At 33.1% G+C, this 17,500-nt stretch overlaps 1 protein-coding gene across 4 annotated transcripts in view; it reads left to right on the top strand.

Moving 5' to 3' along the window:
• The window catches only part of DIAPH2 (diaphanous related formin 2), a 1,032,498-nt gene that overhangs the window by 244,779 nt on the left and 770,219 nt on the right, over positions 1 to 17,500 (top strand). For all 4 annotated transcript variants that reach the window (XM_040467675.1, XM_040467674.1, XM_040467672.1 and 1 more), the window contains 3 exons: positions 3,084 to 3,220; positions 5,185 to 5,293; positions 14,509 to 14,619. In XM_040467675.1, coding sequence (XP_040323609.1) covers positions 3,084 to 3,220; positions 5,185 to 5,293; positions 14,509 to 14,619 — 357 coding nt within the window. The remainder of the gene's footprint in view (positions 1 to 3,083; positions 3,221 to 5,184; positions 5,294 to 14,508; positions 14,620 to 17,500) is intronic.

Here is a 17,500-nt window from a genome sequence, read left to right as displayed (position 1 = left end):
TTTTCTTTTTTTGCTTCTTTTTCATCTTGTCTCTTCCATTTCTTTTCTTTTTTTTTTTTCTGTTTTGTCTCTGTGTATGTTCTTATTTATTATGACCCCTGGTAAAGTTACATTTAAGAGCTTTAGCTATATTCCCCTTTTTTCCCCAAATTCTTTTGGAAGTTAAATTAGGAATTATGAAAATATTCATATGTTTGGTACTTAACTAAAAGTTAGTTTGAAATGACAATTTTGATCTAATGAAATGTAGGATTCCACTGTTAAACTAATGAGAAACAAACATTTCATAAGAAATCTGAGAAATACTTTGTGGGACAAAGATCAAAGAAAATACCTTCTAAATATAGTGAAAACCAATTTTAGCCTTTTTTTCTTTTTTGTTTTATAATATAACTTTATTATTTTTAGTGTTCTGTGTTATCAATCCCAGCATAGCTTAAAAAAAACAAAACACTAAATCCAAAGTTAATATAAAAAATTCAAGGTAAAACAGTGAACCCATTGGGGTTATCTATATACCTGCTCCCATTTATTCTAACGATTTTTAACTGTTTAGCCAAATGTGTGCACATAGGTTTTAATTATGGGTTCTCTTTTTTCCCTCCAGCAACTTCTCATTGTCTATATACTTTTTTTTAGTATTACTTTATTTTTATTTATTTATTTTTTTGTTAATTTATTTTCAAGTTATTTAACATACAGTGTAGTCTTTGCTTTGGGAGTAGAACCCAGTGATGCATCTCTTACATATACCCAGTTCTCATCCTTAAAAGTGTACTTCTTAATGCCCCTCACCCATTTAACTCACTCCCCCACTACACCCCCCTCCAGCAACCCTCAGTTTGTTCTCTGTATTTAAAAGTCTCTTATGGTTTGCCTCTCCCTCTGTTTTTATCTTATTTTTCCTTCCCTTCACCTATGTTTATCTGTTGAGTTTCTCAAATTCCACATCTGAGTGAAGTCATATGATATCTGTCTTTCTCTGACTGATTTATTTCACTTAGCCTAATACCCTCCAGTTCTGTCCACATTGTTGTAAATGGCAAGATTTCAATTTTAACCTTTTAAAACATTTCTTTTTCTGTTCATACCTATAATACACACTTGTGTGTTCATATCCAAGCCTAGAAAATTAGTGAAAATGGTGTCTTCTCTGCCTAGTTCACTGTGGCACTTACCAAAACCTAGTCACCATTTCCTTGGGTTCATAGCTTTTGTAATGTAACACAGCTTCCTGAAAGGGGGAAGATAGAAGATGGTATGGAAGAGGTTTATTGCTTCTTTAACCAGCATATAGTATACAAAAAGAACTTTCCAACATTTTACCCCTTTTGTTTAATTTTATTTTCTATACAAATTAGAGAATGTAACCATGAATTCTAGATATCTCCAGAGAGATCCAATGACACAAGTAGAGTTACTTTAGAAAATTATATCAGTAAGTACTTTACATGTTTTTCTTTGTTGAGGAAATACTTATTATTCAGGTATTTCTCCCAAATCTTTATAGATTTTTTAGGCAAGCTAAGGGAAATCATATCTGATCAAGGGGCAAAAACTCCCAAGATGCAGTCATTTCAAATTTAAAAAAAATACATAGACAAGCAACTACATTTGAAAAACATTCATGTAATTAAATAGAACCTTATTGTGGAGATACAGGTTTTTAGAAGACCAATATGAGTTGAATTTTATTTTATTTTATTATTTTTTTTTTAATTTTTTTTTTCAACGTTTATTTTTGGGACAGAGAGAGACAGAGCATGAATGGGGGAGGGGCAGAGAGAGAGGGAGACACAGAATCGGAAACAGGCTCCAGGCTCTGAGCCATCAGCCCAGAGCCCGACGTGGGGCTCGAACTCACGGACCGCGAGATCGTGACCTGGCTAAAGTCGGACGCTTAACCGACTGTGCCACCCAGGCGCCCCTATTTTATTTTATTTTATTTTATTTTATTTTATTTTATTTTATTTTATGTTTTATTTTTTAAAATTTGCATCCAAATTAGTTAGCATATAGTGCAACAATGATTTCAGGAGTAGATTCCTTAATGCCCCTTACCCATTTAGCCCATCCCCCCTCCCACAACCCCTCCAGTAACCCTCAGTTTGTTCTCCATATTTATAAGTCTCCTCTGTTTTGTCCCCCTCCCTGTTTTTATATTATTTTTGTTTCCCTTCCCTTAAGTTCATCTGTTTTGTCTCTTAAAGTCCTCATATGAGTGAAGTCATATGATTTTTGTCTTTCTCTGACTAATTTCACTTAGCATAATACCCTCCAGTTCCATCCACATAGTTGCAAATGGCAAGATTTCATTCTTTTTGATTGCCGAGTAATACTCCATTGTATATATATACCACTTCTTCTTTATCCATTCATCCATCGATGGGCATTTGGGCTCTTTCCATACTTTGGCTATTGTTGATAGTGCTGCTATAAACATGGGGGTGCATGTGTCCCTTCGAAACAGCACACCTGTATCCCATGGATAAATGCCTAGTAGTGCAATTGCTGGGTCATAGGGTAGTTCTATTTTTAGTTTTTTGAGGAACCTCCATAATGTTTTCCAGAGTGGCTAAACCAGCTTGCATTCCCACCAGCAATGCAAAAGAGATCCTCTTTCTCCACATCCTCACCAACATCTGTTGTTGCCTGAGTTGTTAATGTTAGCTATTCTGACAGGTGTAAGGTGGTATCTCATTGTGGTTTTGATTTGTATTTCCCTATAATGAGTGATGTTGAACATTTTTTTCATGTGTCGGTTGGCCACCTGGATGTCTTCCTTGGAGAAGTGTCTATTCATGGGATTCTCTTTTTCCCTCTTTCTGTCCCTCCCCCTAGCCCACTCATGCTCTCTCTCTCTCAAAATAAATAAATAAACAGGCACCGCACTGTCAGTGTTCTAGGGCAGAGCCTGACGTGGGGCTTTATATACATGCTATTTTGACCTGAGCTGAAACCAAGAGCCAGAGACTTAACTGACTGAGCCACCCAGGCACCCTGCAAGTTGTTTTTTAAATTAAACATGCATTACATAGGCATTTTGAATGAGGGTTATTGTTTTTATTTTTCTTTTTCTTTAGTTTGGATTGCAAAGGATTCTAGGAGATGAAAGGAGTCTTTTGCTATTGGCAAGAGCAATTGATCCCAAACAACCCAACATGATGACTGAAATAGTAAAAATACTTTCTGCTATTTGCATTGTTGGAGAAGAGAACATGTAAGTATTGCTGTATTACTATATTAAGTGCATGGAAAATAGTACTTGAGGAAGCCCATATTTTGTGATTTTCTTTAGATTACTTGCATGAAAATTACTTTAGATTACAATTTAAAAAATTAAATTGTAGAAAATAATTTACTGGCAATTTACCATATCTATTTTTACATACAGGATTAAAAAAACTTTTTTAAAAAACTCTTTTAACGTTTATTTATTTTTGAGACAGAGAGAGACAGAGCATGAACGGGGGAGGGGCAGAGAGAGAAGGAGACACAGAATCTGAAACAGGCTCCAGGCTCCGACCTGTCAACACAGAGCTCGATGCAGGGCTCGAACTCACAGACCGCGAGATCATGACCTGAGCCGAAGTAGGCCGCCCAACCGACTGAGCCACCCAGGCGCCCCTAAAATTTTTTGACAGAGATTTTAAATAGAATTCTAGTGGGAAATTCTTCAAAGTTGGATTCATATTGAATAAATAGAATTTTATCTAGCTGAAGGTAAAGCAATCATTATAAAAGTGGGGAAAAATCAGAGAGCAAATATGGCTAAATACATACACACACATACACAAATATCCTCTACATGTGCCTATCAAAAAATTTGACTTCCTTAACCCACTGAATTGACCAGATGCTTTTATTTTGTACTATGATTTTATTTAAAGTGGTATTTTACTTTATTTGCCTATGATAAATGAAAAGATGAAGTAGTTATGCATAGAGTGAAGTAAACCTGTTAAACAGAAAGAACAAAAAAGATTGTAATTATTCAGAGAGCATGTATGTGTTAATTTTAACAAGTCATTGCTGAATGTACATTAGATCATACCTTCCTATGGAAATAATATTGACTGAGAAGAAAAATTTCAGATTTGATGTCATTAACAAGCCCAGTTAGTAAGGAACCATTGTGATAAAGGATAAAGTATCCTCTTACGGACATGAACTAAAATATTTCTTCTGAACATTTCGTGTGACAGTAATAATTTCTGTTTGAATCAGAACAGGGCCATGAAAAGACTTAAGACTATTGTAATACATTGGCTTTTTCATACATGTTAGAATAAAATGAGATCTTGCTTAATGCTGCTTAGTGTACTTAGAAACCAAAGACAAACACTAACCAAAAATATTATCATAGAGCATTAAGTCTTATCTCAGAGCAAAGAATGAAATTACATATACAAAAGTAAGGTATCCTTAGGTTTCATGGAAAAATCCATTTATATATGAGTAAACAATGTTTTTCTTGTCAATTGGGTTTTCAGTATTTAATTCCTATAATATAACCTATTCTGGTATATGTTTTATAATTATAACTATAGTTCGATAAGCATAGTATACTCCAGGGAGGTTAATTTGATTCAGACACTGTATAGTGATAGTTTCCAATAATTTTCTTCCGGTAAATAATTCTCTTGCGCTAGGTAATTATAGATGCTTTTCTAGTTACCTAGCTTTTCTCTTTTAGTTTTTGTTTCTTGTTCCCATTTTCAAAGATTGTTGATGTTTTCAATTCTTTTAAATGTATTTGCTCTTTCCAGCACTTTATTATAAGATTTTAATATTGTATATGCCATATTATACTTAAATGATTATTAATAATCATGTTGATGCATGAAATATCAAAACCTAAAATTTTAAATTTCACTGTTTATCAACTAAGGATCTTTTAAAAATTATAACCTAGAAAATTTATTTTCCTAAAGTTTTTAATTGAATTTTCATTTTGATGGCCCGAAATTATTTAAAACTATCAATATTTGACTTGTAGAAATATGTGGATAGGAAGGAACACAACTCTTAAATTGTGGTGGTCTTTATAAACATCAAGTGCTAGAAAGGAATTAGGGAAGACTGAAAGATAACCCATATCATAATGTATGTATAAGATGGATTTCTCATTTCTATTTTTTTTTCTGTGTGTGTGTGTGTGTGTGTGTGTGTGTGTGTGTGTAGTCTTGATAAACTTTTAGGGGCAATAACTACAGCAGCAGAAAGAAATAATAGGGAACGATTTTCACCTATTGTGGAAGGATTAGAAAATCACGAAGCTTTGCAATTACAGGTGAGTTCATTTTGTCTTCAACGGCTTCTGGGGTTATATTTGAAGTACTCATTTTGTATGATGCCAACTCCATTCTTTCTAGTATTTAAATAGAATGGAACATAAAAATTAAATTCTTCCTGTTGCTTGGTCATTTATAAAAGCTAGAAATTTTGTCTGTGAGAGTAACAATTTGTTTAAAATTAGGAAAACTACTTCAAGTTATTATAATATGGTGAGTATGATTATCATTAATATTTGGAAGAAAGTTAGTAAATAAGAAAATAAACCATTGGGGTACTTGTGTGGCTCAGTTGTTTAAGCATCTGACTCTTGGTTTCAGCTCAGGTTGTGATCTCTCGGTTCGTGGGTTTGAGCCCTGCATCAGGCTCTGTGCTGGCAGTGCAGAGCCTGCTTGGGATTCTCTCTCTCTTCCTCTCTCTGCCTCTTTCCTGCTCTCTCTCTCTCTCTCTCAAAATAAATAAACATTAAAAAATAAAAAAAAACCATTGAAATTAAAGCTTTAGCAATAATCAAGTGTAATAGGGCAACAATTCAGACAATGCTATTATCCTAACATAAGTTGATGAAGTCTGTGGGCTTATTGTAGAAATTTAGGAAAACTTAGCATATCTCTCTTTATGTCATTCACACAACATTCAGATATCTGATTCACCAGAATGTTGAGGGGGGGCGGTGAATTACAACTCTTTGGTCAGGGTCTATCTGATAGCCCTGTATATACCGAGACTAAATGTCTTATTTAGAAAATGACAAAACTCACTTTTTTCTTAGATGGTTTCAGGAATAGACCCACTTTATGAAAGATAACTTTGTTCTTGAGTGATGAGAAGTCATATTTATTGACCATATTTATTGTGTGAGATCATGGACGAAGAATTTTAATTTACATAAATTATCTGATTTAATTCTCATAACAACTGAGCTGTGTAGGCCTTATTATCATGTCCATTTTGTTTATGAGATGAATAGGCTTATTGAGACTAGATAGCTTATCTATGCTGATACAGCTTGTAAGTGGCAGACTTAGAATTTGACATCAGGGTTTTTGGTCTTTGATGCTCATCTCTTTCTTTTAGACACTGTTTACCATTTAATGCACCATGGAGATCTTTTTCTGAATTAATTTTTAAACTACTGTAGTATCATTCAACAAAGAGAAGATGGTTACACATTTAATTTTATCAAATTATTTAGTAGGGAGTGTTTAAATGTTAAAATTTCTTATCTAATGTAAAACAATTTATTTTATCATTTTTTTATTTTTTATTGTGCTATAAATTATTAGTATCTTTTTTTTTTTTGCCAGGGTTTGAAACTACAGCAGATAGATGAATTGGCTTGTCCAAAGAGAATACTGTAGTGTTACAAAACTATAATCTCTCTTTAAATATTTAAGGATCTTTGTTAGTTGTTTTTTCTCTAACTATGATTATCATTTTGGGTAAACTTTTATGGTGTGCCTTTTATATCCAATGTATTACATTTTAAATAATTGGGATATTTCATTCTGCTTTCCTTTTTAAAATATACTTTTTATTATATATTATAATATACTTATATAATATATATACTTATATACTGTACATTATATAAAAATTCTGTCACTTTTTTTTAAGTTTTTTTTTAAATGTTTATTTATTTTTAAGAGAGACAGAGACAGAGACAGAATGCAAGCAGGGGAGAAGCAGAGAGAGAGGGAGACACAGAATCCAAAGCAAGCTCCAGGCTCCAAGCTGTGAGCACGGAGCCTGATGCAGGGCTGGAACTCATGAACCGCAAGATCATGACCTGAGCCGAAGGAGGACGCTTAACCGACTGAGCCACCCAGGCGCCCCTCTCTCCAAATTTTTAATATCTCTACTGAAATATTTGAAAAGATTTGAAAGATTTGAAAACTGTACTTTTTTCTTTTAGAGACACAGCAAGTAGGGGAGAGGGAGAGAGAGGGTGAATCTTAAGTAGGCTTCATGCTCAGCATGGAGCCCAACATGGGGCTCCATTTCATGACCGTGAGATCATGACCTGAGCCAAATTCAAGAGTTGGATGCTCAACCAAATAAGCCTCTTAGGTTCCCCTGAAAACTGTACGTTTTAGATGACTTCTTGAAATCTTTGTTCTTGTTTCTTTAGTTGGGCTTACCTAACTAAATATCACTGGCATTCAGTCATATATAGGAGTTTGTACTTGTCCCACAATGTATGTATAGGAGAAGTAAGTGTTTTAGATACATTCAATGTCTTCATTACTTACTCAAATCAGTCACTCAAAATCACACAGCTATTGAAGTGTGGAGATGTAATTTGAAGCCAGGTCTTTGTGATGAATCATTTGTATACTGCATTTTCTTCCTTTTAAAAATATTTTTTAAGTTTTTAAAATTTATTTTGAGAGAGAGAGCATGAACAAGGTAGGGGCAGAGAGAGGGAAAGAGAGAATCCTAAGCAGGCTCCATGCTGTCAGTGCGGAGCCTGACACAGGGCTCAAACTTAACAAACCATGAAATCATGACCTGAGTGGAAATCAAGAGTCAGACACTTAACCAACTGAGCCATCCAGGTGCCCCTGAAATTTCCTAGTTTGATGAGCTACAAAAATTAGTAATTTGTTATATGCAAAGTCTATCACTCTTACACAAATTGTGAATTGGGTTTTTTCTTATTTGAACTATTTCATGTCAATGAAAAAAATTTCATCTAAAATTTCAAAAATATTTTCAGAATACAGAATGAAACACAAAAGTTTAAACTTATTGTTTAAAAATTATAATTAGTGCTGTATTTTAAATGTAATAGAATTACATTTTCTATTTCTGTAGTACCCTGAGACTTCTCAAAATGTTATTATAGTCGCAGGAAGTAATTCTGTTAAAATACAGCACTAATTATATTTTTAAATAACAATTGTGTACATTTTTCTCTTTTTTGGGGGGATTTTAAAACAGGTTATTTACTGCATTATCCACTGGGTAGTATAAACCAGAAACATTATAGTCATCTTTGAATCTATTCTTCTCCATTCACCATTCCTTCAGTCACCAAATCCTACCAACTCTACTTCCTTAGTGTTGTTCTTTCCTTCATTGGTATCCCTTCCCCTCCACCTCTGCTGCCATTTGTGTATTTCAGTGCATTGTCACATCTCACCATTTTGCCATTTTTCTGGACTCTTAAATATCTTCTACCTTTTATTCCAACCCCTTTTAAATCATCTTCCACAGAGTTATAGTTTTGAAGTACAGTTCTTGTCATATCACTGCTCAATCCAACAAGATCTTCCCGTAACCTCTAGGATTAAAATGTAGTCTTAGTACACACAAAATACTTCATCATCATCATCATCATCAAAATACATCATCATATCTGTAGCCTCATATTTCACCACTCTTCTACTTATACTTCACCACTATTCTACTTATATGTTTTGGTCCAGTCATAGTGTGCTCAGAATCCTGAACATTTTATGCTGTTTTTTCCTTCTACCTCCGTACCTTTGTACATGGCTTCATCTGCCTGGACTTTTTCTCCATTTCCTGATTTAATTAACTTGCTCTGTACATTTGTATCTTTCTTGTTTTGTACTTATTTGACTTAAACCATCTTTTTTCCTAACTCCTGCTGGGGTAAGATAAAGAAAGACCTTGTTAATGTCAACAAAGTACTTAATAAGGTCAAGTTGTGACCGTGTCAATAAAATTTTAAAAGCACACTTTGTCACAGCTAGTGGCAATATGGATAATCTGTCTGAGAATGCCCTAGAGTTGGCAATTATTGTACTCCATAGCTCTTTGAATTGTGATCAAACAGAGAGATAGATGCTTGTATAGTTTTCAGACCTGGTAAGTTAAATAAAAGTTTGTAGCATTTTTCTAATAATTTTGTGAGGATATTTCATTTTAAAATAGTTTCCCTCTCTACCACTTTGGTAAGAAATGGAATACAATTTTTTTTGTGTGTGTTGCTGTGTCTCATGCTATTAAATTTTGAGATATCTCATTACCATTCACCCATTATATTTTAATCATTGTATTGAGGGCAATTAGAGGTTAAACAGAAAATCCTAAATGAATGCAGAACTTGCCTTTACAAAGTTTATAATCTCTTTTGTGGTATTTCACACTCTGTATCACATCCTATACCGCAGGATGAAGACAATAGCATCTTGTGACTAAAGGATGTAGACCATTATTGTAGAAAGAAAATATACTATTATAGTAAAGGAATAATCCTAATGTGATAGAAAAACTGATAGTAATTCAGTTTAGCATATAATTATACATGGTACAAATTATTGGATCTTTATCACATGCAGAGTTGGTGGTTTTTATCTATACATATTCATGCATTTATTTGGCAGCATATTTATCACGTAGAAAAGGAGACCCCTGAAGTACAAATAAAGAAACTGTTTTAGTGGTTAAGAATCAGAATTTTGGTCCTATCCTACCATATTTATTAATAATGGACAAAATGTGCTGATTTACTGTGACGTTTAAATTTTAATTCTTGTGGAAGCTATATTTAAAACAGATATGGCAGACCATTTTGAAACTTAGACCTATTATAAAGAAACTAAGCAACAGAAAGAATCTGGAAAAATGGACTTTGTGATATTCAGTTCAAGGGTACTTGCTTTTCTTCCCAGTGTAAGGAAAAATGCTATTCAGCAATGCCAGATTTGTGCATTGTAGTGTTGTACAAAGAATCCCAAACAGTCATGAGACATGAGTTCTAGTTCAGTCTTCATGGCTTTTTATTAGCTGCATGATCTTGGGCGAATCATCTAGTATTTCTAGGTTTTCAGTTTCCTTATCTTTAAAGGAACACATCAGAACAGAGTATTTGGCATTTTTAGGCAGTCTCTCCACTTTAAAGTCACATATTCTTTATTTTGCATCTCTGGGGTTGGATTTTTTTAAAGCAGATTGATTTTGCCTTATAAGCAGACAATATAGTTCAATCATGATCTTAAAGATTTATACGCTTGGAAGTTCAACATAGCAATTCTGAAACTATCATTATTTGGGAATGAGTTTTGTACTTCTTTGGAGCTTAGGTTTTAGATATTAGGCAGAAGACTTTTTCCTTAAAGCCTCTAGTGCAATGCTATCTAGTCAAAGTTTCTGCATTGTCCTTCATTCATGCCGTCCAGTGTGGTAGCCAGTAGACACATATGGCTTTTGAACACTTGAACCGTTGCTAGTGTGACTGAGCATCTGAATTTTAAATGTTATTTAATTGTAACTAAACTAAATTTAAATTGTGACTGGTGGCCCCATATTGAATAGCCTATTTCTAGCCTCTGTGTGTGTGTGTGTGTGTGTGTGTGTGTGTGTGTTTGTATCTGTATGCAAATGTATCCTGAATAGGGAGTGGCGTGGCAGGAAGTAAAGGAAAGTGGAGACCATTATTTTGGATGATGGGATGCTACCCATACTTCATTGTTCAGGATGTATATATATGTATACACACATATACATATATACACATATAACATATATAGTGGAATATAACACATTCTGGGAACTGTTTTCTACCTTTCCTCTTTTTTTTTGTTTGTAATCTGTTATGCATTTTGATAACCACATTGTTTTGTTTTCTTTAAAATTGAGGTATAATTGACTTACATGATAAGCACTTTATATACTAGACAATATATTATTAAAATAATTGTATGCTTTCTAATTAATAGTTTCAAAGCTAGATATTTCCAGTATATTAAATGATGCAATAGTTAAATTTTATTATATTACCCATCCTTAAAATCTTTTTTTGTGTAAATCTATGAATGGAGTTAATGAGGCATTTGAATGTGCTGGAAATTATTCTGTATTTGAAATAAAATGATATGGTTTAGAATCATGAGTTTTCTCCTTGCTGTCTGACCTTGTATAAGTTACCTGCTTTGAACCTCAGCTTCATCATCTGTGAATTAAGAATAATAGTAACACTTATGTTGAATGGTTTTTATGAGGAAGGCATTAAATGGTGAATTATATAAAGTCTCTATATTGTTTGGTAATTAATAATAAGAACAGGGGCGCCAGGTGCGTCTGTCTGTTAAGTGTCCGACTTTGGCTACGTCATGATATTGCAGTTAGTGAGTTTGAGCCCAGCATTGAGCTCTGTGCTGACAGTTCAGAGCCTGGAGCCTGCTTCAGATTCTGTGTCTCCCTCTCTTTCTGCCCCTCCCCTCTCCCTCCCTCTCTCTCTCTCTCTCTTTCTCTCTCTCTCAACAATAAAAATTAAAAAATATATAAATAAATGTGCTTTCAAATTTATTTTTTTTAAAAAGAATAATACTAATGATAATAGTTTAGGGTTCTGTATTTAATTATTCAGAATCTACATAATGGCTGTTTCGTGTTTATATTTAAGTAATAATATATTCTGGCATTGAAACGAATTCTATTTTTAAAATTTAATTTTGTATTTGTAAATAGTGACAATTATTTTCGTTTTGGATTGATTTTGTTATGTCCTCTAAAAAGGGCAGTAATTACATAGTAACATAAAGATATAGACATATTTAAGATGATTTTTTTGTTCTTCACATTCATACACTATAAATGTTTTTATAAGAGGGAATCACTGTAACAGAATATGTTGGAAAATGACATGATGGTATGACTATTCTCCTTATGTTATTTATATTTAATTATATGTCTATTAGAATTTGATAAACAATAAATAGTACATTGATAAACCAGTGCCATTATTTCTTTAAATTGCTGACTTCAAAGTGTCTCCTACCTATTTTGTTTGTCTTCTAATTATTTTATAGTCAATGAATGCAACTTCTTTTTTTAACATTTTTTAAAAACTTATTTATTTTTGAGAGAGAGGCAGAGAGACAGACAGACCGAGCACAAGCAGGGGAAGGGCAGAGAGAGGGAGTCACAGAATCCAAAGCAGGCTTCAGGCCCCGAGCCGTCAGAACAGAGTCTGATGCGGGGCTCAAACTCAAGAATTGCAAGATCATGATCTGAGCCGAAGTCAGTGCTTAACCAACTGAGCCACCCAGGTTCCCCTCAATGCCACTTCTTTTTTAGCATTCAGTTATACATCACATGTAAAGTATTTTATAGTATTGCAGTATTTGTCTTATTAAATGTAAACATATTTTTATGTTGATATATTCATTAATTTTATTGATTTTTACTATTTTTATCATCTCCTTATCTAAATACTTTTATTTGTATAAAGGTACAAATCCAAGTCTCATTAACTTGTTTCATATTGAAATGTTCTCTTGTAGGGTATTAATACAAGCCATTAAGCTAGAATTTCTTCTGGCAAAAACAATCCTAGCAGATGGCAACTTTTCTCTCTATTAATTTTGGATTAGACATGTACTTTGGCTTGTTTGGTCATGTCATAGTTGTAACATAACAAGGATTATTCAAGCACATGCAATGATAATATATTTAATAAATGTACAGTATGCAAACTTTTATCCCATCCTATGGAAACTATATAAAGACTTACATATTTTCTTATTGTAAGTAAGAAGGTTAACTACTCCATTAAGGCATAAATATCATAATAACTTATTTGAAATGTGTTTTACGATAAAGCAAGCATTTTTAATCAATTGTCTAAATGTTTTATATTGACATTTGAGCATTCATAGGAGTTGGACTACATTGTTCAGTTGCCATTTAGATATTTAGTAATGTTAGAAACAACTTTAGTCATCCCCTTTAAAACATACAACTTTTTATTTTTGAACCTGGATGTGAAGTGGATGGACTATTCTCCCTAAAAACAGCTTAAGTGGCTAAGGTACATATATAAAAATGAAAGGAATACTGTATTTTTAATAAAGAAATATTTAAAGGAACTGTACTTTTAAACCTTTTAATATTTTCTTTCTACTTGAAAAATAACTATTAAAATGATAGGTGGGATAGGTCAAGTCAAAATACATTTGAAATATTTTCTTTTGCTGATCTGTTTTTCTCATACTATTATTTATTTGTGTCTCCTATATATACTTGTATATATACTTGACATCTTTACCAAATCTGGTTTTCCAGGAGTTCTCTGGCAATCAACTCTTTGAACACTGTACAGTGCACTCACTGCATACCTTAAAAATAATCAATTTAGGGGCGCCTTGGTGGCTCAGTCAGTTAAGCGTCTGACTTGGTTTTGGTTCTGGTCATGATCTTGTGGTTTGTGAATTCGAGTCCCGGGTTGAGTCTCTGTCAGCACAGAGCCTGCTTGGGATTCTCTGTCCCTCTCTCTCTGCCCTTCCCTCACTTGCTCTCTCTGTCTCTCTCTCTCCTCAAAATAAAGAAATCAACTTAAAAAAACAAAAAAAAAGAATGATCAATTTAAATGTGCAGCTCATCACTTAAACTATTATCTAGTTGCCGTAAACTTGAGCAGCATTCCCCAAAAAGTATGGATCAACTGGCAATTAGCACTTTGTTGATTCCCTTCTAGCTTGCAATTACCAGAAAGTAAGTCCCCTTTATAGTAGGGAACCTCAATATTAGAAGGTAAGAAAAACCAAACCTTCTTTACAGTGTTAATATAATTAAGGAATCACCTTCACTTAAAAACAAACACTTCTATTTGTCATGCAATGCACTTTGGCATTGGTGTCACAGTGCCTTCTAGTTGATCTTAATTTACTTGCATTCATTTTTATACACAGTAAATTAATTCCTCTTAATCATATATTTTAAAACTTTATATTTTTTGCAAGTGTATCCCAATGATAGATGGAGAGAGTATAAATCAGTATAATAGCTCCAAGTTATCACTGTTCCCTGTGTAATACCAGGGTACATTATTTGATTTATTTTAGAAAAGTGTTTATAACCATATAGAATTGAGGCCAAGTGCACTCTGAGGACAGCTGGGTATGAAAGATACATTTCATGATCTTTTAAAGGGCTATATATGCAGACTTTTGGAACTTTGAGCTTCTCAGAGAGAATTCAATATTCCTTCATATTGTTTGGCAAAACATAGCAATACTTGGCCATCCATATTTTTGTTAAAATTATTCTGGACATTAGAAACTTAATTGTTAATTTTGTTGTTTATACTAAATCATCCTTATACTTATGTAAAAATTTACATTTCTTTTTATAGTATATGTATGTATGCCTTTAGCTAATGGAAAAATAATGATCTGAATGCAGTAAGTAAATATTCCCTTAATGAAAAAAAAATTAACAAAATTTGCTTTCTAATTGCAGGTGGCCTGCATGCAGTTTATAAATGCCCTTGTCACTTCACCCTATGAGCTTGATTTTAGAATACATTTAAGGAATGAATTCCTGCGTTCAGGACTAAAAACAATGTTACCAGTAAGTTGTGTATACACATTTATTATGCTAATGAACTTTAATGTTTTTCTCTCATTGGACAAAAGTATTTGCAGCAGAGTAAATAAATGTACCTTGTTCTATTTGCTTTTGTAAAGCATTAGATATTTTGTAAGCTTTTCTATATTGCAGTAATGTCAGTCTCTCTATACAACTTATGATTCAGAATTCAGCTAATGTATCCAGAGTGATGTGGGTGGTTTTTTTGTTGTTGTTGTTTTGTTTTGTTTTCTCAAAGTCGAAAGGGAATTTCTTTTCTTTGAATTTGAATACTGAGAACATAAAAGACTGCTGCTTTTTCTTTTTCTGCAGCCTCAATTTTCATTTAAAAGTTTTTGCTTTCCTCTTTGAACTTAGATTGATATCGTTTATATTCAGCATTAAGTATGTATAGAATTTGGATTCGTATATTCTAGACACATTTCTTAAGAATGGTATTCTTGTTACAATGCTGTAGGAGCTTTTCTTAAAAATAATTCCTTAAATTGAATATGAATATATGCAATAATTAACATTTTTGAAATAACTTTACAGCTTGATCTGAGATAAAGTACACTTACAAGCACAAATACAACTAATGTGACTTTTTATTTTGTCTAATGTGTTAACTGAAGAGGGATTTTGTTTAAACATGGCATTGTTAAAAGACAATTGTTTAAACTCACTAGTCTCACACCTGAGAAAAAAGAAGCAAAAGGGAGTAAATATATATAATATGTACGCATATACGCAAATACATATATATATGTGTACGTATTATATATATGTTATATAAATGTATATAATACTTAAAGTACTAGAAATACCAAAATAAGGGACATTTCATGGTGAAGAATGAGTGTGTAGCATGCATCTGTAACTCGTGCTCTGTTAGTCTTAACTGAAAGTAGTTGGAATTCATCATCATAAAATGTACCATAGACTTGGGTCTACTGAAACCCATTTTGATTCAGATGTATGCTTTGGTGTATCTGGTTTTAGAAAAGTTCAGTTCTACTTTGAATGGTCCTTTAACCCATGACTTTAAAAAGGAAGGAGTTGATTGCAGTTAATCAAAACAACATTTTAAGTGACTTATATTGAGGTTCACTATGCAGGTAACTTAGGCACATTCACTAGTTATGGTGTGTGTAACCCGCATTCTTATGTTGTCACAAATCTTTCCTCATGAAAAGTCTGTGGGCTTAGGTAGCTACAGATAATGTTATAGTTTTGATTCTAGTGTGGCTTTTGAGATGTTGGCTTCCATGCTTGTCCTCACTGGGCTGGTCCTCTGTTTCTAAGAGAGTAATAATGTCTTTGGACATTTTCTGGCTACAAGGGCTCATTAACATCCTCTGCTCATTTACTAATATGCCACATTTTTTGCATTAGTTGTTGCTATTATTCTTCTATCTTTTATTTCCCTGTATCTATTATAATTGAATATTCATTTTCTGCCTTATACTACTGAATATCTGATTGAGAAAACTGTGACTCTCAGTTTATTTAAGTTCTGTTTTCAGAAAGGGTATGGATGGTAACTCTTGTCCTTTTTTACTTTTCTCTGGTGTGTTCATCTTTGCTGGGTTCAGTGGTCTCATGGTATGTTACTCACTTGTTTACACTGACAATGAGGATTTTGCATCAGTGATTCTAAGCTTAAGCCTTTTGTGGCAACATGTACTTCTTAATATATGCATTCCTAATATATGTATCCAGTTAGATTTTTCTTTAAGTGTCACATCTCTTCAGTATGTCCTGATTCCTAGATCTCAGTTGTTTCCTCAGCAAGAGAAAAGAAGAAAGTGTCATGTTTCTGCCTCCTAAAGTTTTGGAAAGCAACAAACAAGGATTCTCAATTTTTTTTTTCTAAGACAATGGAGTGATATATGATTAAATACAGCCCAGGTCATCAACTAAAGAATTTGAACATGTACCCCTAAAGATAATCTATCAAAATCTCATTGGGGGTAAGGCAGAGATGTTTGGTTTGAAAAGAAAAGTAAACCCTCCCTAGGTATTTCTTATATATGAGAATAAGAATCCAGAAAGATAGACCCAGAAGGTTAGATATTCTTTCTTTAATACCATAGATTTCACCACTGATGTTGTTCTTGTAGTTTTTTCATCACATTTGGAACAAAGGTCTGAATGGTCATACTTTAATGTACATTAGATGTACCTAATTATGTCAATTATCTAATTGACTCACTAATTTCCTAAATATTTAAGCTTAAACTTCTAGAACTTTGTTAATATTAAACATCTGTACACATGCATGGAAGCTTAATAATATATTCATAGGAGAGTTTTTAAAATCCTCACTTTTTTTCCTGTTTATTGTTACTTTATACACCATTCTAACAGGAGGAGCTCCCTAATTTTCTAGAATGTATCATATTCAAAACAGCAAATTAGACGTGGCTAAGGCTAATTCAAATTGTTGGTCCATGAATAAAAAATTATCACAAGCCTATCTGGTTGTATGAACATGTTGAATCCATGTATTGTACACCTGAAACTAATATTACACTGTATGTTAACTTACTGGAATTCAAATAAAAACTTAAAAAAAAACATATCTGTAATCATTAAGTGTTAGAATGATTCTTAGTGTTTTAATAACCCCTGAGACCATTGTAATATAGTACAGTGAAACGTTTTTCATACAATAATCAGAATCCTCAAGATAAGGATTATTTTAATTATATTCTGTAAGAAAGACAGATACCATATGTTTTCACTCTTATGTGGATCCTGAGACACTTAACAGAAACCCATGGAGGAGGGGAAGGAAAAAAAAGAAAGAGGTTAGAGTGGGAGAGAGTCAAAGTATAAGAGACTCTTAAAAACTGAGAACAAACTGAGGGTTGATGGGGGG

The sequence above is a fragment of the Herpailurus yagouaroundi genome, unplaced genomic scaffold (assembly GCF_014898765.1).
Source record: "Herpailurus yagouaroundi ecotype Mexico unplaced genomic scaffold, PumYag 67556, whole genome shotgun sequence".
Taxonomy (NCBI): Eukaryota; Metazoa; Chordata; class Mammalia; order Carnivora; family Felidae; genus Herpailurus; species Herpailurus yagouaroundi.
The sequence above is the reverse complement of the archived record's forward strand: the minus strand, read 5'-3'. Positions and strand labels throughout refer to the sequence as shown.